The sequence below is a fragment of the Pezoporus wallicus genome, unplaced genomic scaffold, assembly GCF_028554395.1.
Source record: "Pezoporus wallicus isolate ANWC-B61680 ecotype Strahan unplaced genomic scaffold, APGP_CSIRO_Pwel_v1 contig_3817, whole genome shotgun sequence".
Taxonomy (NCBI): domain Eukaryota; kingdom Metazoa; phylum Chordata; class Aves; order Psittaciformes; family Psittacidae; genus Pezoporus; species Pezoporus wallicus.
The window spans coordinates 1,274,364-1,302,238 of NW_026635157.1; the positions used below are offsets into that span (position 1 = coordinate 1,274,364).

The 27,875-nt window shown below is 38.3% G+C and overlaps 1 protein-coding gene across 17 annotated transcripts in view; it reads right to left on the bottom strand.

Moving 5' to 3' along the window:
- Window positions 1-27,875, bottom strand: part of SYNE1 (spectrin repeat containing nuclear envelope protein 1) — a 291,594-nt gene that overhangs the window by 95,783 nt on the left and 167,936 nt on the right. For 15 of the 17 annotated variants that reach the window (XM_057405922.1, XM_057405914.1, XM_057405992.1 and 12 more), the window contains 16 exons: window positions 25,634-27,794; window positions 24,896-25,233; window positions 24,089-24,233; window positions 21,944-22,162; window positions 20,840-21,102; window positions 19,167-19,332; window positions 17,473-17,628; window positions 17,107-17,259; window positions 16,005-16,187; window positions 13,315-13,452; window positions 11,811-11,996; window positions 9,714-9,836; window positions 7,443-7,625; window positions 6,505-6,648; window positions 3,018-3,212; window positions 1,784-1,924 (listed from right to left, as the gene is read on the bottom strand). In XM_057405922.1, the coding sequence (XP_057261905.1) occupies window positions 1,784-1,924; window positions 3,018-3,212; window positions 6,505-6,648; window positions 7,443-7,625; window positions 9,714-9,836; window positions 11,811-11,996; window positions 13,315-13,452; window positions 16,005-16,187; window positions 17,107-17,259; window positions 17,473-17,628; window positions 19,167-19,332; window positions 20,840-21,102; window positions 21,944-22,162; window positions 24,089-24,233; window positions 24,896-25,233; window positions 25,634-27,794 (4,894 nt within the window). The remainder of the gene's footprint in view (window positions 1-1,783; window positions 1,925-3,017; window positions 3,213-6,504; window positions 6,649-7,442; window positions 7,626-9,713; window positions 9,837-11,810; window positions 11,997-13,314; window positions 13,453-16,004; window positions 16,188-17,106; window positions 17,260-17,472; window positions 17,629-19,166; window positions 19,333-20,839; window positions 21,103-21,943; window positions 22,163-24,088; window positions 24,234-24,895; window positions 25,234-25,633; window positions 27,795-27,875) is intronic. The other 2 variants (XM_057405975.1, XM_057405958.1) reach the window with 1 other exon arrangement.

Sequence of the window (27,875 nt, forward strand, 5' to 3'; positions counted from 1 at the left end):
CACATGTTTTTTCTGGTACTTTGCAGGTTATCTTCCTGTGACATTTTTTTTCTGTTAATGCTGGCTACTTTTTATAACAAAAGATTTTCAAATTAGTTCTGCTGAGTGTCAGTGAATACATAATATTTTTTAATTTACAGTTAAGACCCTAATTAACTAATCTCTAGTTTTTTCTTTTTCTTTTTTTTAACCAACCTTATTTCCTGAAGTGTCCCTGGGCATTCATCATGGTCAGCACTGGCACTTTCACAGCTTCTTTAGTTTCAACATCATGTGAGTGTGAACCTAAGCATTTTGTAAGCCACTACATTTTGGATCGTTCTTCCGCTTATTTTTTAGTATGTTCAGATCATTTCAACACTAACCACACTGAAGAAACCTTAATCTGTATGTTTTTTAGATTATAACACCATCAATTTTATCTCTTTCAAAAATATTCTGCTAAATAAAAAACATCTTGTTAAATTTTGCCATAGTAAATCACAGGTTCTAAAATTTGTATTTTGATGTCACCTCATGGTGAAACAGCATTTTTGCTAGGTTTTCCTTATTATTTGAGATAATGGAGCTGTTAGTCTGATTTTTCATTTTCAGAGAAATGTAGGGAACTGATATTGGCTTCATTTATTGGGAAGCAAGACGATCTTGGTCCTTTAATTATTTCACTGATTAACACGGTCTAAGATTTCTGTGATGAAATATATAGCTGTCTTTTTACTGTAAGTAAACTTTACTGGAAAATTTCTGATTATATGAAATAACAGAACACTAGAAAAATCCTTCTCATTAATTACATAACTTTTTTATTTTTCTGTTGAAGATTCTGTCACCAGTCTTACTATTTTACCTTAATATTCTTCCTTATGTCCGTTCATGAAAATGAATTATTCATATTTAGCAACTTCTGCAGCACATATGCATCTTTGAAATTAGTGGAAGGAATCAGTGGGCATCTTGCTCAAACCTTTCTAATTCTACTCAGCCATGAAACACAATGCATTCTACCCCTTAAGTCTGCAGTGGTCAATTTTGGAAGAATTAGCAATTAAAAAAAAACAACCACAAAACCCACAACATGATGAATTCAGAGAGATGGTGACTGCCCCTAAGGCTCAACTCTAAACTTTTAGAGCTTAATATTTTTCATGTGCTTTCATGGGCATGATGCTTCATATGCTAGATTCATTGCTTATTAGACCCCTCAGTTTTAATTTAAAAATCTAACTTCAGTGGTTTCACTGATCTGCCACTTGAAACAGACTGACACAGAAAGCATGGAATGAACAATACATAAAAAAAAAAAAAGAAACAAACCATGAAAGTTAATACTTTAAATGGTATTAAGATATTAGTGTGTGACTTCAATGTTACAATGCCATTGATACAGTAAGATAGATATGTATGGACATAATGCAATGTTTTATTATGTGAACTACAAAATTGCATTTCTTCTCAGGATGCAAGATTCCATTAAGTACTACTGACAAAATAAAAATAAGGCTATAAATAGAAAACAGTAGTGACATGCAAGAGCTTTGTCAATTCAAATCTATTTTTAAAAACAGCAAATAGCTTTAACACCCAATTTATACATTTTAAACTCAGAAGTCAGTATATGCATCCATTTTGAATTACAGCCTGAAGGTTCAGTTAGGTTAGAGGTTAAGCCTCAGTTCCTTGGAGCTGTAGGTAAATATTATTTCAGAAGATTAAATAAACCACCTGTGGAATGGAACCATGCATGTCTGAGATTAAAGCTGAATGAATGCCAAGAGGGAGGTACCTGGTTAACAGAAGCATCTGTATTAGCCACAGGTGAAGGAGAGCGACAGGCAGGTGGAGAAGATATCTCACTGTTGGTTCCCTCCTCCCCAGACTCCTCAGTGACAGGGGATAGCAGCGTGTGACAGCGACCAGCAGTCATCTGCCACAGGAAAAGCAACCCCAGAGCACAGGAAGAGAAATCAGTTACCTCAACTTACATTTGACTTAGACTGAGATAAAAACAAACAAAAAACAACAACAACAAAAAAAAAAAAAAACAACACATGGCCAGAATTACCATGTCATTATTTGGTCATACTTCATGCTGTTAATTTACCAGTTTAAAAATCTTGTTGAATTAACAGTATCATTTACTTGTCAGACTTCAGTATAAATATGCTCTCCTGTACCCTAGCAAATTTAAAAGAAATTGTATAGCAAACAACTCAATAATAGTAAATTAGGGTTTGGCTGTATGTCTTCTAATACAATCACTGCTGCATATGGAAATACTGTGGAGAGCTACGGAATAATGCAGTATTGGCCTCGGTATCCAGGCTTGGTTAGAACAAGGAACAGACTTGGAATATAAAATACACACAATCCAGTAGCAACATACTATTCTTGCTCCCCCAATGCTGTTATACAATGAAAAACCCTGAAATCAGCACTCTATTTTCACTCAGATAAAAATCTCAATACCATCAGCAGTATATTTGTAATGAGATCCAGTTAGAAACAAAGGCAGGCAGAGTAATTTAAACATGAGGCCTATGGCAGTACTTAGCCAGCTTTCATTTCCAACACCATCATCTGAAAATATAGCAGCATATTGTAAATTATCACATCAATATTTTAAGAGATTTAAAAATACAGTGTGTAAAACCGATCCACTGCAACGTCACGAAATATTTAATCTGATTTCATCTCATTCCTGCAATTCAGTACTTTTTCAGTGTTTGCTCTTACATGCTGTCAGCTACAAAAAAGCACTGGATTTGCATCTTCTTATGGAAAACTTCCACTGGTATATGTCTGTTAAATAACTTCACCCTTTATGAAGAAGTCTTGAAAAACCACATAAAGCAAACTACAGGAAAGGGAAGCTGCAACTTGTTTGGTTTGCCACACTTCCAGCCATTTCAAAAGCAAAATGTATATGTAACCTGTGGCAATTTGCTGCACAGGAGTATTGCAATGATGCAAAAGCAAGCAGCTGAGATGAACAGTACCAAGACCAAAGCATTCCTTACCATAACCACCGAGGGATGAGCAGAGTGTGCTGGGAGCAGGTCTGAATCCAGCTCCTCCATTCCCTCTGAAAGCCCCTCCACTTCTGTCACTGTCAGCAGCATTGTGGCATGTTTTGCTTTCATTGTCAGCATCTTGCACTTTGAATTCAAAGAAGCGATTTGCTCCTGGTATCCTTTGATCTTCTGAGCCAGCTCCTGAGGAAACATTTTTTTTTTCCCTTATGCAGAGGCTGCCCATAAAGGCCACAGGACTCGCAGCATTTCAGCTTTCCTGGCAAATGCAAGCTCTCCCCTCCAAGCCCAGCCAATAACATCACGGCACTGCCTCTCCGGAGCCCTGCATAAGCTGCCGCTAGCTGACAAGCAGGATGTTGATAGTGGAGGGAACAAGTCAGGCTGCGTCTGGCTGCAGAGCTAAACCGCAGAACCGAGAGCTTTGAGGCAAAACCGGAAAAATGCTGCAAAGGCTCTGTGTGCATGATAATCACAGAGGGAAGGGAGGGATGCCTCACGCTCACATCCAGCCTGAACCTTACATGAAGTTTATTAGCTTCAGACTGCAGAAAAGGGAAATGTGTCTCCTTCTTCCTGTCCTACTTTTTCCCCTTTCTATTTCCATTTATCTGAGGAAGATGAAGCTTCTCCACATAGTGCATGCCACGGAAATGAGGCTATGTGGTAACCACTGTAAAAAATGCCCCATTCAGCTCTCGACAGAACGAATTAATTGTTCAAACAATAACTCACAGGGTCTAACAACATCAAATGTGATAGGCACAATCAGTCACGTAATAAGATTAAATGCAGACTGGGTCACTTTTTGCCACTGTTTGAATAAGCTGTGGTTTAATCTTGTTATGGCTATAAAGGGGTCTATCTGTATGGCCAAACACCATCGTATATTTAAGTTTAGTTGGATAAGAAAGACTGAAATGAACAATGAACAATCTTAGAAACTGACTTGTCTTCTCTCCTGCCCTGTACTGCAACCCAGTTTGCTGTCCAGCCTCAAAGCTTTCAACTAATAAAGTAAATAAACAAAAAAGCAATGCTGGAAGATTTTAGTATTTCTGCCAAAGCTATTGCTCCTGTTTCCACAGAGATTCAATAATATGAATTTCAATCTATAAAATGAAAAGGACATTTGTAGAAGCTTGCCTGCTAAGCCAGTGATTATTCATTCAAATATACTGCTTTATTTATTTGATTTTATCTCTTCAACAAACACAAGTTTTCAAGGAAAAATAGGAAGAGAAGTTGCAAGATCTAATAGGTATAATAAAAAAATAATTAAAATATCTTGTACAAAGTAAATTTTAAAAGTAAATAAAAGTAAATGAAAAGTAATGCTTCAGGCTGGTAAAACTAAATTTTTTTTTGGGGGGGGGGGGGTGCTGCATAACATTTTCTGGAAATTATTTTCTCAAAACCACAGTGCAGAACAGTCATAGTGAGGAATACAGAGATCAAAATGGAAGCAGCACAAGAACTGAGGATGACACTTTACTGCCTGGGTTACAATGGCACCTGGTCAGTGTCTGCCATGTAAATAATAAAAGGAGCTCTCTTGAAGCGCCAAGACTTACCTTGGAGACTAAGCAAAGTCTGGAGTATAAAACATCAACTAGATCAATCAAAAACCCAACTGCAATTAAATTAAGCCATAATTTTAATGTCTAGCAGCTGGTATAGTGCTCTCTTTGGCAGGTACCAGTCATTCACTAATGCTTAATGAATGACACCTCTGAGGCTCAGTAAGAAATTATCATCATTCAATATACTCACTTAATTCCGTCATTATTACTGAGATGCAATAACATTTGTGGCATTAATTTCAAATGCACTGTGTATCTAACATATTGAAAACAAGAAAAAGGAGGGAAAAATGTGATTGTGAAAAACCCCTGAAGTGACTTATAAAAGTAATGCTGTATGAAATACTGTATTATCCATTAAAATAATTCAAAAAGTATGGAGATACTTGCCCAATTTTTATATGAAAGTCTAAATAAGCACAGGTCAATAAACAGTTTCAGAGTGTTACATGCAGAGCAATACAAGATTCCTACAAATCAAGTTGTATTTTGCTTCTACTATCTTTCTCTTAGTTTAATTCTAAATATAACTACTACAAACATCCCTTTCAGTTCTTGTCCATGCAGGCTTCAACAGGGAATCTGGAACTGAAGTTTTCTTAAATTAAAAACACCTCTAATAAGCATCTTGATGAACTTGCCTTTCAAAGTAGTTTTTGAAGTAATACAGGGTATGAAATATACCCTTTATGCTATGCATTTCCACAGGTTTTTGGCAGACAAAATATGAGCTAAAACCATGCATCTCAATCTTTCAAAACTCCTTACCCCTAAATGTGGAAAGCTTGCAAGTATGAAACCTGTCCACTCTGGCTGATCTCCACATGTGCAATAGAGTAAAGCTGCTATTTTCCCACAGACATTTAGAAAGACTCATAGCACTGAACTTGTTCAAATGCAGATGAAATTTCAAGCTGCCCCATTTTGAATTCCTTCCTCTCTGCAGCATCATTCCTTCCTCTAGGAATATTACCCTGTACCACTGAAGTCACTTTCCTCTGTTTGCCATTCCAGAACATTTGACTGGAGAATAGTAGCATTATTAATTCAGTACTAAAACCCCGGAAGTGTTTGTTTAACCAAACTGCTCTGCATTTACACCAAGTAACTTCTGTAACAACTGGATAGTAAATGAGCAATGCATTTAACATTAGGCTATATTACACCATAGCACAGCTTTAATTCTCATGTAAAGAAATGGTGCCATCTAGTGCCAAAAGTAACATATATAGATAATGGTACATCTTTTATCCCAAGAACTCAGGAGCTTCAATGCCAGCACAGCAAGGCTGCACAGAGACTATCCTGACTCATTCAAAGGCTGACAATCAATGGGCTTGAGGACAGGACCTGTAAATCCACAGGACAAAACTCTTCCCAACAACTTTAAAAGAAGCCTTTGGAGTCAACATTGCAGAGTTTCCCCTCCAAATCAACTGTGTTTTTCCTGTGATTCATGTCCCCTGATGTTTTTTTACAGAATGTTACTGGCATGGAAATGAGTAATTACTTCAGGATATACACATATATAAATATATATTACATATATGAGAATCACTGAACTACCCGTGCTCACTTGATCAACTGCTCAACATTAACTTCTGGGACACTCCTTAGCTAAGCACCTATGTTAACTGTCCCTCAGTTATGCAGTGCTTTAGTTTGTCACAATTTTGCCTGGAGATTAAGACATATCTAACCGAACAAGCAAATGAATGCTCCACACTGTACCAATAGTGTAAGTTTCCTATCTGGTATTGCATCTATCTGCTCAACTAGCCTTAAGCAAGCCTGAGAAGCTACTCACATAATTAACGACCATTGCTTATGAAAAGTTTTTTTGGGTCCCTGAGCTGCCTTTGACCCCATGCTGTTGCATTTTGCTCTCCTACCTCATGACGTGAAATCTGGACCTGAAGTTCCTGGATGTTGCCAGTTGCTATTGGCTTGTCTTGGATCTCATGATGGGCACTCTCTATCATTTGCTGTAAATGTTTCATTTCTTGCTCATATTGCTCATACTGAACAACTGCTTCCTAGAGAGGGGGAAAAGAAAATTGAGTGTCTACATGAATATAAATATTTATTTATTCCAAGCATGTCTGATTTCCCTTCTGATGTGTAGCAAACTTAATCTATCTGGTATTTGTATCTGAATATGCAAAGCAGGAATATAGTCAGGGAAAAGTCCATTCAGAAATACTACACTTAAATAGCATCAATTATCCTTAATAACTCTTGCTATTAAAACCTTATTCTTCTCTGGAAATACCTTTTACATGTTTAATTATGAATTCAAACAATCAAACAAAACCTAGTTTTCTTGTATTTAACAAAACTTGAAAATGCAAATATCATAGATGCTGAATGACTCCAAAGTCAGAAAGAAAAAATATATACATTTTAAGTAATAATAAAAAAAAAAATCCTAGAAAGCTACTTAATTAACTCAACAGTTTCTATGCAATCCCAAGCTGTTGATGTTATAATGATACATTAATTTCATGAACTGGATTATATGTATTATAAAATTAACCTGCATGCAATTTATATTAGCTATTTGTCTACTTAAACCTAACAGTATTACAAAAAGCACAAGATCAAGGACAGAACCGAGATGAAAGTCTGATGAAAGTCTAATCAACAATTAACATGATCATGACTATTAGAACCCCCAAAAACACAGAGAAATGAAAACATACTGGGGAACTTCTTAATGGCACCTACATGAAAAAGAGTAATGCACAGAGATACAAAATTCTCTGCACTACGGTTTGTACGGCACTGTTCAAGTTATCCAGAGAAATTTCTGGGATGGAGTGCCACCTACCTGCATGATGTTGCACTGCTGGATGGCAGTGTGCTGCAGGTGGCTGGCCTCCTCTTGGAGCCTGAGGGCACTGTGGCATATTGGCAGGCCAGTTACCACCTCTTCAGGAATCCTCAGGGCACTCTGACAGACTTGTACTGAATGAACTTTTGGCTTCAGTGACTCCATTTCAGACAACAGATGCTAGAAACAAAGTGACACAATAAGCCAGTATTGCAGATCTTTCAGAGCATTTAATGCAGCAAAGGAAAAATAATGATGAGTTCAAGGACTAAAGCAAACAAATTTAATTATCTATTTTCTAAATTGAATATAATCAGAACACATTTTGTCTGGAATTATTCATTCTGAAATGAGCATTCTTCTAAATATTAGTTAAGCAAAAAGCCCATGTAATAGAAATAAAAATATTCATTAAAAAGCACAGTAATAACTATTTCTAAGTATCTAACTAGAAAATATTTCTGTTAACATATTTGAAAAAAAAACCTCTACAAAATCCACAAATCAAAGCAGCATAGGAATCATTTATGTATACGCATATTTTAATGTTAAAATCCAACTCCCTGCTAAGACAGAAGTACATTTCAAACCAGCAAATGGAGCCTGTTGTGTTCACAGCCTTCTTTTGAAAGTAAAAGCCATGGCTGAAAACATTATTTAAAATGCAAAAGACAATCAACAGAAAGAAACACAGCTACACAGAAATCTTGTTCTTTGAATAACCACTGGCTGGGTGCCTTTGTTAATAGTCTCTATTCCATTCACGTCCACTCAAGCTGTCTGTTCATATGTACGAGAAGGGTCTAAGTGTAATGATTGGTGAATAGATTTGACCAACATTCTTTTTATCTTCACTAGGTGGTAAAAAAAGAAAAAATGATTAAAGAAAAAGAAAAAAAAGGAAAAAAAAAAAGGCAAAGTTGTTGAAAGGGGCCTTAGCACATTAGGAAAGAATTTCAGCTAGACAATGTATGTGGCAAACAGGGATAAAAAGACTGGTCATCTCCCTTCCCTTATACCATATGCATTAAGACAGCTAAATATGGCTAAAGTGCATGCTGATGAGAGGATTGTGGTTTACTCTTTATTTCTGTGCCTTCATGACATATGGTGGATAATCTAAACAGAGATTTGGTATAAAGGCCTATTCTTCAGCCATCACAGGTGACGCCTCTTCTCTGGCAGGCCCTATATGCTGGCAAAGGTGCCTTTATTGCGCAGTCAGCACCCAGAGGTACTCTGGGGGCTGCATGCCAGCCAGGCACTCTCCAATACCCACTCTCTGGTCTGGTGAAACAGGTTGGCAGTGGCTACAGCCTCTTTCTGTACAAAATAAATCTGTACTGTGAGACCTGCTACAGCCAGAACAAAGAATACACATAAAAAACAATGTAAACTCCACACTCCTTTACTCTTACAGCGGGTGATGTGTTTCACTTACACTCTTCAACAACACATTGTGAAATTTGAATGCAAGTCCCTAAATAAAGACTGCATATTTTAATCAAGTGAAAGCTCTGCAAATTTACCTTCCATCCAAATGTTTTTCCTGGAGATTTTAACCTTAAAATGGATCTGTTGACATTTAATTTCAACAGCAGACTAAGACAGCTATATTTCTATATTAGCCTGCAGCAAAAAATATTCCTTAAGCAACTCAGAAAACTATAAAATGGGTCATTATTTTTGTCATGAGACTGAGGCCAAAAATAACAGATTGACAGATCTCTATAGCAGTCCAAGTGCTATACAGAAAGCAGCAATAGGGTGGTAATTCAATTAGGCATACAAGAAAGGTAACTGAAGTTAAGGATAACTGAATTTTAGGAAAACGGAATTTTCTCTTAGCTTTCCAATTGACTATTGGGGGACATAGCAACACACTATCTCATTGCAACTCTACCAGTAAACTGTTAATAACAATCTAGACTTCCTTTTCAAGCACTTTAAGAACCTGTTGATATGAACACTGGATGTAGTGAGCTTCATTCATCACTGGATGAACTGACCATTATTATTATTATTAATATGGATTAAACTTGGATTGGATGTACATTTCTCAGAATCACATCAAGCTAAGTACAGGCTCAGAAAGGACTACACGTTAACCATTCCCTTTGAGGGAACAATTTTTCCTGTTCCTTTGGCAGTTCTAGTCCCAAATTATCACTCTCCTAAGAAACACTACAATCACTCCCACCAGCATTCATTATTCTTTGTGTTACCTCGCATTTTTCAAGTGCTAACTTTGAGGTCCTGGCCTTTTACCTGTCTGTGAGAGAGCTGTTCTTTTAAGCTCAGATGTCCAAATTCTGGAGAGGTCAGTGTGGCCTGGGCTTGCTCCAGAGCCACCTGCAGGGCTCTCAGCTCAACTTCAAATTTCTTCATGTCCTGTAAAAGAACACATTTGATTCAGGTATAAATAAATAGAAGAAAAAAAAAAACAAACAACAAAACCAAACACACAAACAACAAAAAACAAACACCACAAAATCAAACAAAAAAAACAAAAAAAACCCCACAACAAAACCAAACCAAAACCAAACAAAAATCCATGACCCCTCCCCACACCCCCCCCCCCCAAAGAAAAAGCAACAAACTAGCCCAACAACAGGAAAAAAGCCCCCAACACTATAAACATTTCTGTCTGGATTTTGTAGCTATGTCCCTTACATACAAACCAAAATTAATTCATATTTTTAAAAATTCATTTTAAAATGTTGTACAAAATACCAGTCATATGACAGTCTAGAAAAAGAGTTCTCAAAGCCAGAGTTATTATTTTAAGTTAATTCCTCAATCTCAAATACAGCATGTACTTTACAAAGCTAATTTCATGCAGTTCAAGACCTACAAAGGAACTCAAGATGTCCTCTAGTCATCTTCCTGTAATAAGACAGGACATAACTGTCTTATCTTTACAGACTGTTCTTAAAGACCTCTAGCAGTGGAGTCCCACTTATCTCTATAGACAACATACTCAACTATTTCAGTACTCTCCTTTTGCATATATATTTTTCTGATGGTGTGAAATTAAGTTACCTTTTGTTGTAATTTCAATCTTCTGCTTATAACCCCATTAACAACATGAAGAACAAATTATTTTTACTCTCTATGAATATATCATATGTTAGGATAATTTTTTATGCATCTTTTCTATAAATTTATACACATATCACAATCATCACTATCCCCTGTTCTTTCTCCAGTTAGTCCATGTCTGTCTTCAAGTGCAAAACTGGATACAGCTGAAACCTCATTAGTGACCAACAGGTAGAACAAAAGGACTAATTCACAAACCTTACAATTCTATATTTTCTGCATGGTGTTTGGATTTTTTACAGTTTTGTGACATTGTTCACTCATTTTTCATGATCTGCTTTATTAAACTTAAGACCTTTTAACGGGGTGCATCAAGCCAGTTAGTTCCTCTTTCACTGGAACACATGCCTGGTCCTTCCTATCAAACATTATTAAAGTCAAGATATATGACATACTGTACATTTATATACAAATCTATTACTTTCATACTAAATTAGAAATTTTTATATGGTTTTATTTCTTCATATATCTATGTTGGCTTCTATTCATGTCCTTGTTTTCTTATGAGAATTTACAAATAGTTTATTCAATTGCTCCAATATTTCTTCTAGAAACGAAGCTAGTACATTTCACTTCTACTACGTTTTCCTGTGTGCACCTCTTTGGTTTGTTCTATAAAAATGATAGTAATAAAAATAATAAAAGCCTTCTGCTCATATATTGTGGTTTACTGTAAGAGCAAGCAAAGCACAAAAGACTTCTGTGTTTTCCCTGTGCCTTGCACCAGTTTACCACACCCTAGGCACTTTAGAGACATAATTCACATTTACATTAATCCATATGGAAATGATGAGCAAAAATGGCAGTGACATGAAAAAGCACGTTTATTCTTTTTATTGCACTCCCCTGTAGAGGTAAGTCATACATTATGAAGCCCAGGTCTAGTCCAGTACTGATCTGAATTAATATAATCAGGCTTTAGATATCTTTAAACATGAGAAGGAAGGAAATTGCACAGTGTTTAAAGTACCAACACGGACACTTTTCAAGTATCTAAACATAGGTGCTCAGTGCCATTTCGCAGACACTATGATCCCCACCCATCCCAAACAGGCAGATAAGACAGGATCTGAGGAAATCTTGCCCCACCTGGAACAGCACCTGAAGGCATTATCTCAAATGACACAAGGCAGCTAATTTTAGACAACACAATCACGCCCTTTATATACCACAGATAATCTGCACTGCTATTAGTCTCAGAAACATGATGCACACACAGCACCCCAGCTGTCAGCTAGCATTAGAAAAACTGCTTTCATATACCTTGGCAGCATCTTGAAGATTTGGTAGTTGCACTTTGATAACCTGCTGCAATTCCTCTGTCCGCCGTCCCAGTTCCAGCACTTGCTGTGACATGCCTTCAGTAAAGTATACACTTGCCAGATACTCAATCCTCTCACTCATGGCCTCAAGGTCACCCTGAATCTCTCCAGACTCATCAAGCATTGTCTAGATGGAAATATGAATAAACTGAATGCCAAAGTTGATCTTAAATGCATCTTTAAGTGTATTCCCATTCTACAAACTCCTCAATTTGTACACACCAGTAAGCACATGATTAAGTTCTACTGACTTCCTGCAAGGCTTGGGCAAGATGCTTAATTCTGAGTGTATGCTGAACTGCTTCAGTTTATGGAGACTAGGAAACAAAAGAGTAAGTCATAAAGCTTCAGCAGCTGTACTTACCAACCCCTTCATTTTAGTGTTTTGCATTCACTTTGGTATATACACTAGCCTGTGAAAATATGACATACACAATCTGTGGGCAGAATTTGGTCTGGAAGACTGATATACCTAACAGGAAGCAGCAGAATGCACTTGGGTGCAATTTTATAGCAGGGCAGTAGTCATTAACACTGCCTAAAACACAGCTACTGAAGCGTTCTGTAGCATAACATCATTTAAGCCTGTATCTCCATCAATTCTGAAGTAGGGAAAAAGCCATAGAAAAACAAGTCAGCTCCCAGCTACCCTCAGGATAAACTGCATAGAGGTTCCTATTCAGAGTAAGAAAATGTGACATTCTACTTTGCCCCAGTGTAAGTGAAGACAGTTGACAATTAACTAATGTACATATGAACCCTATAATTAATGCAGTCTTATTTCGTCATTAATGAGACATGATAATCTTACAGTGCTTTGATTTGTTCCATGTGGTCATGTGACAGTGGGCAAGCTTCAACCTTAAACCTGCTTCACTGATCCCACACTTGCACATTCCACACACTGTCACAGGGACAGTAAATGACTCTGGTATGGGATGTCCAGGAAGCAACTGGAAGAAACCCACTGGGTATCAGTTTAAGAACATTTGGTGTGAAACTCATCAGGTGAGAACAAAGGGTATCCTGATTCAGTGCAAAGAAGAAAAAAAGAAAAAAAAAAAGCCAAACCTAAACTGGAAATTTTGTTTGGATAAATAAAGTTTTAGAGGAATATCAACTGCAATGAAGTACTCAGTGTGACAGAATCATGACATATAGGCACATTACCCAATCAAAAGCTACTATGAAGCCAATGTACTTGAGCAAATATGGAAATTAATTTTGAATTGCGTAGTTTTACTCAACAATATAGCTTAATTTCAGTAATCAAAGCAATTGTCCAAAAAATTAACCACCTTTGAGATGTGGGGGAACAGTCAAAGAAAGCATTTAAAGACTTCTTTTTTGCTCAAGAAGGCAAAAAAGGTCTAAAACCCCCAAAATGCTTAGAAATTAACTTCTTCTACACACTGCTCTTTAGACTTCATAGCTCATATAATCACCTGGTAAGCTTTGAACTGATCACGAAGCTGAGAGGAAGAATTCCATGTTATACTACCATGCACTAGAATATTTGCTTTCTCAATCCATTTCAATATGAACTCCAGCATCTCATTGTATTCCTCCAAGTGTGAAGCAGCCTGGATATAAAAGAAAAAAAAAACATAAGGCTAAAATGTAATTCTGTACATTCACCAGAGAATGACAAAATTAATTTTTTGTTTTTAACTTGAGGATTGTTTTAACAACTTTTCCTTACTGCTGAATATAATTTAATCACTTCTGTATTTATGGAATTAGAATAGGTCTGCTTCCAGTAACACGTGCATCTATTTCAGGGAAAAAAAGGCACTATAAGAATGTAGATCCCATTCAGAGAGTGTGCTGATGCTCAAATATATCCCTAGGGGGTACACTTCTCGCACATATTTCAGCCTCGCATATAAGTTTCAAAATACTTTCTTGCCCTGAAGTTTGTGGCTTATTCCAAGCCTTCTTTATGTCACTCTTTATTTTCCTTTGTCTCCATGTCATTTCCCAAATCACCTTTTTTTTAAAAAACAAAAAAAAAAACACCAAACAACAACAAATAAAAAACAAAGCAAACAACCAAATCTGCTTTGTCCAGTTAGCCTGTAGTATTTCTAAAGGGAGAAATGCTGCAATTTCTCCTGTGTTTTGCACTTTCAAAATACAGAAAAAAAGCTCTACTTTCAAATTATCAAGCTTCTGTTTCACAAAGTATTTTCAGCTCCAATTCTCACTTAAAAAGAGTAATGTCACTCCTTTTCATGCATTTTTCCTACATGAAGCATGGATTAAATCCTAGATGACTGCCTTATCATTTTGTATGACAAGAAGCGGATTTCTTCCTGCTGAACAAAAATATCCTTAAATCCATTCATCAGGTACCTTTGACTGAACTCTTACTTTGATAATAATTTTCTATCTCTTTTTAAAAACAACTTTTCAGAAGAAATTGAAAAAAAAAATTTTTTTTTTTGGTTTCAAGCCTTACAGAAGCTTCTTTATGCATGCAGAAAAGAGAACTCATTTATCAGGGTACTGATGGCAGAACCATAGATAATGCATTTCTTAGGTTTTAGCTGGATTCTTTAGGGATAACAACGACTAGCAAAAAAATCACAGAATGGTTTGGGTTGGAAAGGACTTTAAGATCATCTAGTTCCAACATCCTTCTTATGTTGAGGACACCAGAACTGCTCACAATACTCCAAGTGGGGTCTCACGAGAACAAAGTAAAGGGGCATGATCACCTCCTTCGACCTGCTGGTCACGCTCCTTTTGATGCGGCCCAGGATACGGTTGGCTTTCTGCACTGTGAGCACACACTGCAGCTGGCTCATGTTAAGTTTCTCATCAACCAGCACCCCCAAGTCCTTCTCTGCAGGGCTGCTCTGAATCTCTTCTCTGCCCAACTTGTAGCTGTGCCTGGGATTGCCCTGATCCAGGTGTAGGATCTTGCACTTAGCTTGGTTGAACTTCATGAGGTTGACATCAGCCCAATTCACAAGTGTGTCAAGGTCCCTCTGGATGGCATTCCTTCCCTCCAGCATATCAACCGAACCACACAGCTTGGTGTCATGGGCAAACTTGCTGAGGGTGCACGCAACCCCACTGTCCTTGTCACTGAAAAAGATGCTGAACAGGACTGGTCCCAACACTGACCCCTGAGGGACACCATTTGTTACCCGTCTCCAGTTGGACATTGAGCCATTGACCACAACTCTTTATGTGCAGCCATCCAGCCAGTTCTTATTGACAGAGTGGTCCATCTATCAAATTGACGTCTCGGCAGTTTAGAGACAAGGATGCTGTCCTGGACAATGTCAAACGCTTTGCACAAGTCCAGGCAGATGATGTCAGCTGCTCTGCCCCATCCACCAGTTCTGCAGCCTCACCATAGAAGGCCACCAAGTTGGTCATGCAGGATTTCCCCTTAGTGAAGCCATGCTGGCTGTCACCAACCACCTCATAGCTTTTCATGTGCCTTAGCATGCCTTCCAGGAGAATCTGCTCCAAGACCCTGCCAAGCACAGGGGAGAGACTGACTGTTCTATAGTTTTTCCAGGTCTCCCATTTTCCCCTTCTTGAAAATAGGGGTTATATTTCCCTTTTTCCAGCCATCAGGGACTTTGAACTGCAGGGGAAGCATCTTTATGAATGCATTATCAGGGCCATTGTATCTAGTCTTTTCTATTGACTCTGTTAAATCTACAGATTATATCCACCCTCTACAGAATGTGGCTAAGTCAACAGAAGTTCTTAGTTTTGGTTTTGATTTGGCTTGTTCGTTGTTTGGGTTTTGGTTGGGTTTTTTTTGTTTGTTGTTTTTTTTTGTTTGGTTTTTGTTTTTTTGTAATGCTGCAAATATAGGTAACAGTGATAAGACAGAGGCCCTGAAAAGTACAATGAGATTTTATTTCCTGGCATACCAATCTATGTCAGAAGGCCTATAAACTCTTCAGGGCACCAGAGGAACCAGCCAGCAGATGATTCATCAGCAGAAGATGTTAAAACATCACAACAAAATTATTCCACCCTCCTGATCTGACCCATCTGTACCTCTCTTTGAGGAGTGATGCAAGCTCTGACTAATAATAGTCAGATGTACCAAGGAATGTCCCTTTTGGCTCTGAAAGGAAACAGCAGAAAGAATCTGAGACCATACCTGACTGAGCTTGGTTGCTCTGTATTCAGCCTGCCGTATAGTCTGTTGGTGCAATGTAGTGAGTTTTGCTATCCTGTTTGCCAGCTGCTTAGCCAGCAGTGTGTTCCGTTCTGCAAAGTCCTGGACTGATGCATCTAATTCCAACAGCTTTATATTGCAGCTGTCCAACTCTTCACCGAGGATCTAGACAGGAAAACAAGAAAATCACTGATCCAGGAAGTGTTAGCTTGATTATTTCTAAGTCAAACTCGCAACTTTCAGACCCTGTAAAAGGTTTCACAGTTCCATTTTTATTCTGGCTGGAAACCAACAATCCTTGTCTAAGCAGGACAGCAGAACAGCAGGATGTTTGGTCATCTCCTCAACGTGTGCCATTACTCTTAATTCTTTGACTTCCTGGCTGAAATGGATAATAATTTTCCCTACCATAGCAAAAGGTTGAGTCACTTCACAATGGCATTAACCCTTTTTAGCCATCTTTTTGTGTTTGTTTTTAAAACGAGTAGTAAGCACACATTGCCATGACAAGGATTTTTTCTACTGGAAAGGGGTTTAATTTAGTTTTGTTGCTGGCTTAAAATATACCCTTACAAACTCAGAAATATGTATTTATTCATTAATGCATGATAAAAAACCCTGCATTTTCATTTGAAACCCACAAAAAGAACCAAGAGTACTTTCATTACACTTAACTGTGCTGCTAATACTTTACCTCATTGTGACAACTGATATGAGAAAGACTATGACCTTTCCAGTAGAGACTGAAATAAGGAGCAGCCTGGGAGCCTCGCAGACTTTCCCAGATTTCAGTAATACTCATTATTCAGAGGGAACAGCATAAATTTGTCCATCTGACTTGTGTGTACTCTCAGCTACTTCCTCCAAGTTCTCTTACTCACTTAAGTCCCTGTAAGGGCTAATTTGCAAAGAATATTAAAAAAAAAAAAATCTCATCAGTCAACCTTTATTTCTATCTACTGTTCTATTGAACTACTTTTCAAAAATGTGTCATGCAATTCTGCACATACACAACTGTGCTGTGAAGTAAGTGTCCCAGTTCAGAAGAATTCATGGTACAACCAAATAAGGAAAGTGTTCTTACCTTTTGCTCAATTTTAGCTTGTGCTATATCATTTGTTTTCTTTTTCAGTTTGGAAAGAATGGCATTTAGTTCATTTGCTATCTCCTGAATTGTCTGACCAAACTCTTGATTCAATGTTTTGATCTGCTGAGTTTCTCTTTCTTTGGCTTCAATCTGTCAACAAGAAGACTTAAATTTAGTAACCAGAAATCTCTCCTCCTGAAAGGAAATTAACTGGCATTTAACTTACTTTAATTTAAAGGAAGAAGGTAACAAAACTATTCTATGTTGTTGCAGTTTGACCATACTTGGATCCTGTATTTCACTAAGTTATAAAGTCTGAAGAAGGGCTACGGATCTGCAATGTATTTATCTACTAAGTTTTACCTGATCCTGTACATTTACAAGGGCCAGCCCAACTTCTGATAAATGAAGAGAGAGTTCAGAAGGCAAAATGGTATAAAGTCCCAAATACTTATTCTGTTGCTGTTCAGCCATTTTTTCAACAGCCTGACGATGAGTAGTTACTTCAGCAAGGAGAGACTAATAACAGAAAAAACAATACCATTAAGAACAATGGGAAGAACATCTCTATGTAAACTTAGCAAAGCCAGACATTATATGCTGCTTGCAACAAGGCCGATTGCTTTCAATTTTTTAATTAGATCATTAGTAAGAATTTTATCCTGGATTCTCAATTATGACTGACTGTCCAGTTCTCTGCTCCTGTGTGACCACAGGTATACTGAAAATGTCAAGTTTTCAGCACCTCGACTTAAATCAGTTTATTTTTGTTCAACATCTTTGTCAGTGACATGGAGAGTGGGATTGAGTGTGCCCTCAGCAAGTTTGCCAATGACTCCAGGCTGTGTGGTTCAGTTGATAGGCTGGAGGGAAGGAATGCCATCCAGAGGGACCTTGACACACTTGTGAATTGGGCTGATGCCAACCTCATGAAGTTTAATCACGACAAGAGCGAGGTCCTACACTTGGGTTGGAGCAATCCCAGGCACAGCTACAGGTTGGGCAAAGAATTCAGAGCAGCCCTGCAGAGAAGGACTTGGGGGTGCTGGTTGATGAGAAACTTAACATGAGCCAGCAGTGTGAGCTCACATCCCAGAAAGCCAACCATATCCTGGGCTGCATCAAAAGGAGCGTGACCAGCAGGTCGAAGGAGGTGATCATGCCCCTCTACTCTGCTCTTGTGAGACCTCACTTGGAGTATTGTGTGCAGTTCTGGTGTCCTCAACGTAAAAAGGACATGGAACTGTTGAAACAAGTCCAGAGGAGGGCCACGAGGATGATCAGAGGACTGGAGCACCTCCCATATGAAGACAGACTGAGAAAGTTGGGGCTGTTCAGCCTGGAGAAGAGAAGGCTGCATGGAGACCTCATAGCAGCCTTCCAGTATCTGAAGGGGGCCTATAGGGATGCTGGGGAGGGACTATTCATGAGGGACTGTAGTGATAGGACAAGGGGTAACGGGTTAAAACTTAAATAGGGGAAGTTTAGATTGGATATAAGAAAGAAGTTCTTTACTGTAAGGGTGGTGAGGCACTGGAATGGGCTGCCCAAGGAAGCTGTGAACACTCTATCCCTGGCAGTGCTCAAGGCGAGGCTGGACAAAGCCTTGGGTGACATGGATTAGTGTCAGGTGTCCCCCCCATCGCAGGAGAGTTGGAACTGGATGATCTTAAGGTCCTTTCCAACCCTAACTATTCTATAATTCTACAATTTTGCTGTTTCCCTCCCTGTCCCAAACTGTTGAGATAGAGTGTGAATAGGCAGAATGTGATATTTCTATAGCTCCCCCCTATTTTAAGGGAGGAGGAAAATTACTAAAAAACATGCTAGTATGTGAAACTGCACAAATGCAAATACTTAAATATATTTTAAGTATCTTTAAAATAAAATATTACAGCCCATCAGCTACTTCACATTTCATGGAGTTGTCTAGTAGCTTACTCAAAAAACAGTGAATATTGTCTAATTTGGATTTGTGGTGGTTCTGATCTGATTACCATTCACAAGCAGATTACAAGATGAATATTGTAATTTAAAAATTGATAAACTTGAAATACCTGCAACTCCTGAAGTTGAGTGTCCACTTCTACATCAGGGCTTAATAAATATTCTTTTGTTTCCTGGATCCAAGACTTCACAATATTAATCTCTGCTTCAACCTCCTCACGCTCCTTCAGCTCCTGTTTCACCATCTTCACACCTTTTTTCACTTTCTGTTGCATACTTCAGAAACAAAGAAAAACTATTTGTGAAGAATTAAGCAATGTCAAAAAACACTGCTTTGTCAAAACATACTGAATAATAGAGATAATAATTATTATCAAAAGTAATAAGAAGTGTTGCAACAGACTACTAAAGCAGCACACTTAAATTTCTCATGTTCATTCTTCAATTCATGCCTTTTAATTACAGTTCCGTGTACTTTGACATCAAGCGCACAATTCTTTTGAAGAAATCCAAATTTTTACAACCTACATCTAAGCTCACCACTACAGACCGCCCTTATTGTCAGTGGAGGAAGCAGGCAATTCTAGGCCATGATTTAGGATGATTCATCATCATTCTAAAAGAAACTTTTAAAATAGGTCAGGAGTGAGAATTAATCCATTCAGATTTGGATATCTACAATATAAAACAGCACGAGATAAAGTCCACTCCTATTGACGGCATTTGCATTGCAAAATACCTGGGATAAGGCATGGATCAAACACCTGAACAGCATTTTAGATCCAGGGACCTATCTCCATGCTCCCACTAAAGCAGAATTTCCATACTTTCGTCAAGAACTTGGATCTCCAGTAAAAAACAGAATCTTTTTTTCATGACAGCTCTGTGGAAGATCTACAGGGCTACTTGTAACTTTTAAGTACATGACATGGATCTTACTATAATGTTCCCATATTTGATTTGTGTTTGTATAAGCTTCCATAGACAAATCATGGCTTATTTACATGACCATGAGATCATCACAGACCTTATTTCTTAGAATCCAACTCTAAGGGAAGTCCAGAATTACGGAAGTGCTAATATCTACATGTTTTCTACAGAGCAATTGGTTATGCATGCACAATGAACTTTGTACAGGCTAGGTGCAGGCTTTACACTTTTTTCATTCCCTATCTCTTTTCCTCTTCCCACCAAGGAGACGCAGTTAACGGCATCTTAGTGCACTTACGAGGTGGATATGAGTCCTGAAAGTTTGCCATAAAATTTCCTCATTTTACATGGCAGAGTAAAATTTTAGATTTAAACACATACAAACACAAAGCGAAATGCTAAGATATGTTTCATTTGCGTATGCACCAAATTCCATTGTAAATTTCATAGGGTACCTACTTTTGGTACCTAAGTGCTTCCAACAGGGGAAACAAAATGGTAAACTAATCTAAACTTAGGATACAAAAACATAACAGGTTACTGCAATGGAAGTGTTCAAAATCAGTTATAACTGCAATGTAGTTTATACAACTTTTACATAAGTTACTATTATTATGCAAGGGAAGAAGTATGTGTTCTAAAATGCACGCTCCTCCTAATTGAAATAAAAAATAATGGTAAAAACGTATTTCAAAATTAACAATAATTTCAAGTTAAATTGGTACTTAATTATAATAACAAATATTCCTTTAAGCATGGGCATTGTTGATGATAACAAAAATGATAGCTGAACTCTTATTAACAAATTGTAAGGTACCATTTTTCTAGTGAATCTTTTAAAATATTGCCTTACTTGTGACATCGATCTTGCATTGCTTTGATTTCTTGCATGACTGGTAGTTCCTCTTGAGATGGAGGCTTTATTTCCACATCCTGAAGCATGCTGACAGCATGCTGTTTGAGCAGACCCGAAGATGACAGCTGGCGCTCCACCTCCAGAAGGAAACTGCTGTGGTAATCCAAGAGTTCCAGGAGTTCTGTCTTGGATGCTTTTTCTACTGAGCTTTCTGGTAAGCGACCTTGTAGCTCATCTATTGCTATGGTGGCTTTCTGAATCTATGGAAAGGAAGGTAGTCGTGGCAATAATGAAAATAAAAAGAAGCTAGTACAACTGATACCAAGAGGTGCTAAATCCAGTGCAGTACATTCAGATACTGTAAAACAGTTGTGGTACAGGGCTTGTGCAACAGTCTCTATTGCAGATATAAACCTATACTCTAATGGGCTAGATCTAGCTAACTAGCCCTAGGTCTTCACAGTGGACTAGGACTTCGTAAGGGACTTTTTTGCCAAGTGATGAATGGTTGCTTGTATTCTTTAGCATTTAGTAACTTTATTGCCATAGGACCTAGAGCTCTACCCCAAGGTACACCCATACTTGGCATATGTGATTAACAAAACTATTATCCTCATACCCGTAGAACCTGAAGTCTGAGCATAAGATAATGGACAACAGCACATAAAAAGAGACAGGATATAAAGAAAAGAGACACATGATCAGTAAGCAGTGACATGCAATGATATGCATATATCAGTGACATGCAGTGACATGCATAAATTTAGAAATAGCAACTTCATACTCTTCAGGAAAAAAAGTTGAAGAGGTTGAATTAAACTAGAATAGATCATCTGTGGAAGGGAAACAGAGGATAAGATTCTGAAGAACCGCCAGAAACCAAAATAACTGTATTTACTATATATGTATGCATATAGAAGAAAAGTGCAAACCTTGGAGGCAGTGATTCTAAACCTAGGTCTTCCATATAGGTCTTTTTAGTATGACTTGAGAAAAATTACTGCTATTCCTGCTATCAGCTTTTGTTACCAGAGGATGATTAATAAGGCAAAAAGCCTTAGTACAGTTAACAAATAAGGATTTACCAAGACCAGAAGTTACCTTATCATTAAAGCCCTTCCATTCCTGCACTGCATCTTCCAGAATTTTCTCTTGCTCTTGGGCTACATTCCGGAGACGTGTCCAGCGCTGCCAAACTGTTGTCATGGATCTACTTATAGTTGCTTTACTGGCATCATTGCTAACTTTTTCCAGCTGTGAAGTCTTTTCTTCTAGGGCTGTGATCTTCTCATGGAAAGAATTCACTACAGACACAAGAGTCTGAAAAAGCAAAAATAAACAGTTTTCCACTTTTACTCTATTCAACACACTTGCAGGCAGATGAGCTACTTCGATTCACTGAAGACAAAGAAGATGGACCCTATGCTGAGTGAAATACAGTTAGGTCTCACTTCATTTTTCATAAAATACCTCATTTTATTTTTCATGTGTCTCACTTTATTTTTCATGTACGATGTATTATTTACAATTACTTAAGGGACTTGGTCCAAAATGTAAGTCTCTGGAAGCAGCAAAAATCTGGTGTAATCAGAATTTTTCTTTCTTCCTTTGCTAGCCTCTCAAAAGGGATTGACAGTATTCAGGACCCTTCTCATTGCAAAGAAAGACTTTACTATAAGAGTCTAAAAAATGAAAGAAGCAATTCAGGGGTTTAAGCATACATTTATGTCATATTTATATCTAATGACATTTTAGATGTCCCAGGGTATCCAGATAGTCTTATGAACCTGGCAAACAGGACTTTACTGTTGGGGAAGATTCCAGCCTTCAGAGACAGAGCTGGAGATCAGCAGCACATCTACAATATCACTAACTCTCTATATTAAGGCAATTCATTAACACTCTAAATACTAGAGGAGAAAGTAATTCCTTTAAGTTACATTTTTAATTTTAGACTAAACAAGAGTTAATATTAAACCTGAACCCTTCCTGTCCTAGTAAAACTACTACATGTTACCCAAAGCAGGTAGACATTTCTACTGAATTGAATTTCTCTAGGGTACACGATTTTGGGGCTTACGTACCCAAGGCTTTCAGGAACCTTTTGGATCCTTTCAGTTCTCTACAGTCATAGGCACATAGACAGATATTAAGCTGAAAAGTGATTAAAAATATCTGTCTTGGTCACTCCAGAAATAAAATGCATGTCCCACATAACACAAACCACCCGTTGGTGTGTTCTGACAGTAATGTGCTGACGTTCCCTATTAGTGGGTGAGCAATTCAACACTTGGTGAATTCTGCTTCACAATGATAGGAAGAGCTGACATCAAAGGATCAAAAAGAAACGTCGCCGTGAGACAGGTTAGTTTTACCCTACTGATGATGTGTTGTTACAATAGTAATCCTGCTCAGTACGAGAGGAACCACAGGTTCAGACCCCTGGTGCGTGTGCGGCTTATGACTGAAAGCCTCTAAGTCAGAATCCCACCCAGACACTTGATACTGTGCTGTTGCGTCATCGGTCACTCGAGATTGTCCCAGGAGATGACAGTCTTGTTCAGAATGCATGGGATAAAGCCCTTCCTGAATCTTTGTTAGCGAAGACAGGCCTTCCTCATAAGAGAAGGAAAACTACTATCTTCAAACCCAGGCAGATGGAGCTCATCTAGCCTTGTAAAGTCTTCCTTCTAAGAGAAGGACCCTTACAAAACCTATGACTTGTGGACTTTGCTGTCACCGTCCTAGCTAGCTAGGCCATGGCAGTTAAACCTCAGGTGTAAAGGGTGGGGCCAGCTCTGTGCAAGCTGCGCCTCACCTAAAAAATCCACTGTGTGGGCTGAAAGGGCTTACTCTCACTCGTCTGTAGGGACAGGAGAGGGTCGAAACAGTAGGTGACAAGGTGCATGGGAAGCTGCAGATCCAACCTTGCATGCAGGCAGACCAGTGCATGGGTAGCTGGAGACTGCACAGGAGCTGACAGTCCTGGTCGGACACTTCCTGATTGCCTAAGCCCCCCTTTTTCCAACCAGATTTGCATATCCCACATGCCCTTGGTCATTGCGCTGGTAGTAAGCATGGTTAAAGCCCTTCCCAAATCTTCGCTCTCGAAGCCAAGCCATCAATCAATGTGCTATGAGGAAAGATCTAAAAACTCAAATTAAGGCTGCCACCGGTAGGGTCCCACATAACATAAATGTATTTTCATGGAAGGAAAAGGATTTCAAATACTTTTCAGTACCTTACCTTATGTGTTAGCAATTTCTCTTCTGCTTCATAAGACGAAGCAGCTTTAGCTACTGAGAATTCAGATAATTTTTTCTCAGCCTCATTCATCACTTCAATAACCTTCTGTCTTGCTGTCTGGTACTCCTGCCACTCAGAAGTACACCTTAAACAAATATAGTTCCAGAGAGAACAATTTAATGCAATATAAAACTATCTGAAAAAATCAGCAATATTATTGCACCTAGTTTTCAATGTAACTGCTTAATTTTGCTGTTACACAGTACTTTTCAAGAGAAGAGAAAAATTGTTGAGAAAGAGCATACATAGAAGCATATGCTCCTGATTTTCAGCTGTGCCTTACAGAGACAGCTGTGCATTTAAGAGTCCTTGTTTAAACCTTCCTCAGTAACTTTGCCCAGGTTGCATTTTAAACCCACCCAAATTTTTGGAATCCAGAACATTTAGGACTAATAAGTAACAGTTATGCTCGTTAAAAAGCTATTTCCATTTACTTCAAAATGTCTACTTCAATTTTATTTTTTATTGTGTAGTTCTTGTGCCTGGTGGAATAAGGGACAATTATGCCCCACTATTTTTTTCAGTACTGTTCCAAACTTTACATAATTTTATCATAGCTTCCTCAGGATTACACATCTAATCAGTCAGTGGCAGAGGAGAAAACAGAATCCAAGAGCTCTGAATCCCAATATCCACTTCTCTCATCAGTAGCACAAACATTTTACATATATTAAATGTTGTGATTTTTTTTTTTAATATCACTAACACGGTGATAAAATGAAAGAAAAATTTAAAAGATTAATATACCTTTGCAACTGCTCTTGCTGAGTTTTGGCTTCTTGTTTTGTCCCTTTGGCCTTTTCTTCCAATGCAGCCACATTCTGCATTAGCTGCTCTCTTACTGTGGCTTGGATAAAGGGCTTTATCTCAGACAAAAGGTTCTGTAACTCCTTCAAATGATTACTGAACTGACTTTCTGTGCTGAAAAATTCAATGTGGCTCTTTAGGTTCTCCTCAGAGTTCTCAACATCAAGACCATTTCTTGCTAAATGTAGAAATTCCTGAGCATCTTCAAGCCAGTCATTTGCTATCTGCATCACTCGGTAGTATTTTTCGCAGAGGCTATGTAATTTACTCAAGGTAGCCTGAAATAAAAGCGAAAATTATACAGAGGGTTACAGACATCAAACAGCAGCAACAAAAATATCCTCTGCTGTGAGTCTGTATTTTTACCATGCTTGCTTTCTTTTCCCTTCACTACATGTAACATACAGGTCCAGAGAAACTACATGGAAGTAGGTTTTGTGTGAGTTTGCACTTCTACGTGCATATATAAATGCATATTAAGGAAGCCTTCCTCAACGGACACCTCCAACCCCACCCCAAGCCATCCATGCCAATAGGCCACAACCTAAGTCACTAAAAAAACTCAAACAATGGGATTATTAAACTAAATCTTTTCATTATGATTACAAACATCAAGCCACAGAGCCATCTTTTTCAGTTTCATGAGCAAGAAACTAATAACAAGAAGGGTACAATAACCTGTCTTGTGTGTATAGCTTCTTGAACTTCACTGTCTAGCTCCGTCAACTCGGCAAGAGTGTCTTCTAGGTCAGCAGGTATCAGCTCCTTTGCTATTGTATATTTCTCCTTCTCTTTATTGCTTAGTGCATTCATTATTCTCAAGCTTGACTGCACTTCTTCCTGATGTATCTGAACCTTTCTGATTTCTTCTTGGATGCTTTGCAGTTTGAGGTCCAAACTTAATGTTCCGTTAAGTTCTGTTTTCACCCATCTCAACCAGTCAAGTGAACGACAGATTTCTGTCTGGAAGTCTATGCTTTGCACAAGTCTGTTCTCACACTCCATCACAGTATCACCAATGGCAGCATGCAAAGACTTCAGTTTCTCTTGCCAAGACTGCACTTGTTGATTTGTTGTCTGACATGCAGATGAGTCAAACTGAGGAGAAATTGCTTCTAGATGTTCAGTTATTCGTTTCAGAAGACTCCCTGAGTCTTGCAAGCTGCCCACCAAAGAATGGTATATTTTCAGCTTTTCTTCTATTGGGAGCGTTTCTTCATTTACTTTAATCTGTTCTTTCTTCACTGCCTCTAGTTGTGCCTCAAATTGCATACACATTTTCTCATGTTCCTGGCATGCTTCAATTGTGTCTTCCAACATACTGATTTTCTGTTCTATTTGCCTCTTCAACTTGTGATACAGTGTGACAAGTTTTAACATTTCATCTGGTTGCCATGGCTGGCCAGTGCTTCTAAAGGCTTCCTTCTTCTGGTTTAGTTCATCCACTGCTGCACCAAGGCTCACCACTTCACCTAAGAGACCTCTGTAGGCCTGCTGTAATGACACAGCTTCTTTGACTAAAACAGCAGCTGGAGCTTTGTCCGTGTTAATAAACTGATCTTCTAGTTCAGTCAGAGCTTTACTTGTCAACTCAACCAAAGAAGCATACTCTTTTCTAGCATTAATTGCTTCCTGAACCTTACATAATTTTTCTTTTGCCAGAGCAGTGACAGTATTGAACTGCTGAGGGAGAATGTTAAGTTTCTCATTTAGATAAGAACGATCTACTTCATTAAGTGACAGTAGGACTTCTTGGCCATCTCTTTGTAGTGCAAGTAACAGATTTTCATATTCTGGAGATTGCTCAAGAATCTGTTGATATTTTGCCAACTGGCTACATAGTTCAGAGTTAGAATTCATTACATTGACTTCTGGGAATGTGACAATATCGGCTTGCTTTAGCCAGTGGCAAGCTTTATCCAAGTCTTCTTTGAAATATTTCCTTGAAACCATATTTTTCTCCAATTCTAATAATTTCTGGTTACACTTCTGTAAAACAGCGTCATACACATTCTGTAGTTCTTGCAGTTTACCTAACACTTCACTCTTCTCTTGTTTTGTTGCTTGTTTCATTAAATCCCTTCCTTGAGCCCACAACACTGTGACTTCATTTTGATAGGCCTTTAGGTTAGCCTGGATATTCTTACAAGTCCTGATCTGCTTGTTCACATCTTCTGGCAAGAGACAAATGCGTTCCAGAAACGTTACCTTCTTCTCATGCTGGTGAATTTGGTTTGTAGCCTGAAAGACTGCCATGAGAAACTGGGTCTTTTCAGACAGTGCTTTATTCAGGTGCTTTCTTCTCTGCCCAACCAGATTGCCGAGACAAGCTACATGGTGCTGTGCATTGGAAAGTGCTTTCTGCAGCTCCTGCCTTTCATTGAGCCCTAGGTTGGTCATCACCCTGTCAGCATCCTTCACAAGTGTCTTCAGAACAAGTTGCTTGGCTTCAAGTTCACTGCAAATTGTAAGATGATCCATAAGAAGACTCTGAGCCAAATCTGGGGGTGGACTCTGTTTAAGAGCCTCTGAGATACTAGGCTGCTGCTCCTCTGCCCATTCCATTAGTTCCTGAAATTTGGAATGCACCAGACTGAGCTCTTCTAAGGTTGAAACAGAAACTTGAATTTTCCTTTTGACAAGGTCCTCTAGCTGAGTCCAGCGTTGCTCAAAATGACCAAATTGCTCCTTTACTAGTTCTCTGTCATCAAGATTCAGATGTTCTATCATCTTCTGTTTCTGATCTTTCAACTCTTCCAAAGCAAATCTTCTTTCCTGTAGTGCCAGTGCCAGTTTTTGCAAAGCTTCAAGGTGCACGTTTGTACTTTCAGCATCAGATCTATTATCAAAATGGACAGGACAGAAATGAATTAGATCCTATCTCAGGATAGACTTTTTAAAATGAGTCAGGATGAATTAT